We start from the raw sequence: 3,616 nt of genomic DNA, 5'->3' as shown, positions 1-3,616 counted from the left end.
GAGTTTCAGGGAGAAGTGTCTTGCAGAGGATGGCAGTGTGGGGTAGAATAGAACATGATTGTTATACACTTTTCCCTGTTATACAGGGAGAAGTGTCTTGCAGAGGATGGCAGTGTAGGGTGCATCTTAGGGCAACTACATATTTTATTTAGTCCCTTCAAAGAGAAATGGGATGGTTGGAAAAACAATGCATAATAACCAATGTATAATTAAATTAGGAAGACGAGATAAACCACAGTTGCAAAGATTCATTTTATTCATTCCTTCCCAATATTTAGCATGATTAAAGCCAAAGAAGAGAAGGGGGCATGAGGTGTGGGGAGGAGGGTGAGGGAAACAATAGGGGTAGGTCCCCTACAGAAAAAAAAGGGCTTGAGGTCGAAGGAGGGCCGGAGGCAGGGCTGGGCATGAGAAGTTGGGGGGGGGTCCTGCAAGGCTTCTCCCTCTAACATTCATTCGTATTAAAGCTCTTGATGAGGGGCAAGCTCATGCTCGAATGGCTGATCTCACATTCAAAATTTTTGTGCCTAAGATAGTCTGAACTGCTCATCGTCATCATGCTGGCGAGGTTGTAGGTGCTGTCCTTGCTGTCCTGCTCTGTGAGACTGTTCTGGACATTAGCTGTCTGGGGGACACCATCCGCCTTCCACTTGATAGTTACGTCTTTTGGGTAGAAGCCGTTCACCAAGCACAAAAGAGTGGCGTCTCCTGTCTGCAACTGCTCCGAATGTGGTGGGAAGATGGTGGCATCAGGCTTAGCCACATCCCCTGAGGAAAGAAGCACAGAGGATGGAGTTTAAATCACAGATTCATTCTCCGCTTGGGCACATTGTGGACAATCACAGAATATTTTAGGGACAGGTAGGCAGAAAGCAACAAGCTTGTCATGTATAGTTGTAGCAATGAAGCAAGGAAGCATATTTACAATCTTGCTGATTTTACTTTCTCCCTAGCCTCTCCCTGGCCCTTAAGAGAATTCTAAATTTTTTTTTTGAACGCTTTGAAGTCATTACAAGGCCTTTGGCTGCTTTTTGGACCTTAATTTTCTTTTCCTCAAGTTTACTGTGGTCCTTGCTTCTCACAGTAAACTCAGTGATTCAAGCAAAGAAACATGGTCCATTTCATCTGATCCCCTCAGAGGTTAGAAGTCAGAACAGGTCTTGACCCCTCTGTATGGAAAAAGACCAGGCAGCAACTGTGTCAGCAAAAGCCTCTATCAGCTTTTATTTCCCCTATACTTCTCCCAGAACTGTGCTATGATAACAGGCTCCCCCAGGCTTCTTTTGGCTTGGCTTAGCCAATCCCCTGATCCTGCAGAGTGGACCCCAACCCCTGTGTCTATGCCTGGGTGGATGATATCAGCCACCCACCCTCATATAGTGCCAGCAACTATCCCAACTCTCCCTGGCCTGATGGCTTGTAATGATATGAGGCAATTTTCAGCCAGACCATAAGGGGCCAACTGTAATATTGGCCACCTGCTTAGGAGGAATGGGCTAGCTTTGCTTCTGACCATGAGCAGCTGTCAGATGGCCTCTTGGAAATCCCCCTCTGCAGGGATTCAAGGCCTCAGGTAGGAAAGCAATAGTTACCATTTAAAAACATATATATCAAGACTTCTTTGCCGGGAGAAGTCAACAGATAACATGTACAGGTCTTTGAAAAGCCAAACTCATTGTTAACCAAGCAGTTCAATATAAGAAACTGAATTTTTATATTTAATATTTTCTCCGCTTTTAACCTTTGTTACTATTTTTTCTAAGTAATTGTATCATAACCTTGCCAGAAAAATAATGTGATCTCAAAAAAAATCTTCATAAGGGGAAAACATCTTATGAAGATACACTTATCTGATTGAATTTTTAATTGCTTTAAAATTTCCATCTGGCATTAGCATATTAAACTATTATTATAACTGATATGGAAATTATGTCAAGATATCTTATTAATTTTAATAGAGTTTAAAACTTTTTAAGGGAGTTTTTGAAATGCCCTAAAACAGCTCTAAAATAGTTTAGAACAGTTAAATAGTTTTAAATAGTTCTAAATTCATTTTTAAAAAATATATGTTTTTTATTTTAAAATCGTAGGGTACCGTTAAGGGTTAGGTATACAAATATGCATTGTGCAGATACCCTTGTTGATGAGGTGGGCCCCCCTTCCCCAGATAGATATTGACTACCATTAATCCCACCTCCCTTCCCCTCCCTGCCCCCCTCCATAGTTTCCTACCACCATCAATCCTTTTCTTATAGTATTATGGTAGTTTAAAAGAGCTTTATGAATGCTCTAAAATAGTCCTATAAAATTGTTGCAGACCAAAATAATCCTTGTGTCACTTTTAAATTCAGCTGGAGTAAACAACAGCAGCAACAACAACAAATTGTTAAACTATTTTATAGGTTATCATATTTAAATATATTTGAAAATATGCTTATATTAAGCTTTTATTAATTGCGTTTATGTAGGATTAGATATTTTGCACAATGAAATATAAGCCTATCCAAACAGTGCAAATCTTCATCTGTACTATTTGAAAATTTAAAATGTCACAAATTTCTTTTATTTTTCAATTGGCAATAATTACACCTCAGATAAACCCCACTGGCTATAATACTGCCACTGCTGAAAGCCTTATTATTATTTTTTTAAAAAATTAAGTTAATATAACTTTATGATATTAAAACAAACTCAATAAAAGCGAATTGATAAAGACCTGGGTAGCCAGATTGTTGGCATTAAATCCAAGTTTTGCTATTGTAAATTTAATCCTGACAGAATTATATGTATTTCTTTCTTTTGGATTGTTATTTTAATATTTAAATACATTTGATGAGAGGATTTTGAAATCGTTAAATAACACTGAAAAAAACTCTTTAAGTTTTTTATAATCCTCTAATGAAATTTTCATTAATGAGATATAATACTTAATGTAAATTTTATTTTTGAAAACTCGAATAAATCAATTTTCTCTCTGTTTTTCCCATGTTAGCTCAGTGTTCACTACATTTCTTCTCTTCTCTTTCTATTAGGGTTACTATTTGTATCACTGTGGGTGGAAAGCTGTCCACAGCAGAGATAATCAGGCTAACGTGGGGGTGCTGTGGCCACTAACAGTAAGTCATGACATGGCTGCTGAGGTCATTCAATCACAAAGGGAGACTGCCATGAGGGCTCTAGACCGCTAGCTGTGCCATGGTCTTCTTGGTGGAGTAAAAACACGGGCAAGTAATAACTGTTGGTAATAAAATAATATACTCTTCAAAATATTTCCTATTTTCCTGAGAAATAGGTCATTGAAAAATGTAATTATTTCCTTCATTTAAACAAATGTCTTTGAAACTGAGGCTTTTGGGAACAACTGTCTTTCTATTATTATGAGAAGAGGTCATTTTATATTTAGTCTAATGTACAAAATGAATTTTTAAAAAAGAGTTATCTGTCAAGGTTTTATTTCTATAGAATCTCTCATTTTAACAGTTTATCATTCATTTTAGACTCTAAAAATAACATTGTTGCTGATTCTCAAGTAAGTGACTCTTCTACATGGATTTACTTTTCTAATTTTTTTTTTTTTTGAGTTGGAGTCTCACTCTGTTGCCCAGACTGGAGTGCA

At 37.4% G+C, this 3,616-nt stretch overlaps 1 gene segment (V, D, J or C); it reads right to left on the bottom strand.

The window, feature by feature from the left end:
- Nucleotides 1–283: 283 nt before the first annotated feature.
- LOC103271059 overlaps nt 284–3,616 on the bottom strand; it is an 80,850-nt gene continuing 77,517 nt past the window's right edge. Inside the window, 1 exon segment of the V gene segment in view lies at nt 284–768. Coding sequence covers nt 446–768 — 323 coding nt within the window.

The sequence above is a fragment of the Carlito syrichta genome, unplaced genomic scaffold (assembly GCF_000164805.1).
Source record: "Carlito syrichta isolate Samal-C Ts95f unplaced genomic scaffold, Tarsius_syrichta-2.0.1 Scaffold311148, whole genome shotgun sequence".
Lineage (NCBI taxonomy): Eukaryota > Metazoa > Chordata > Mammalia > Primates > Tarsiidae > Carlito > Carlito syrichta.
This window is presented reverse-complemented; position numbering and strand designations above follow the sequence as displayed.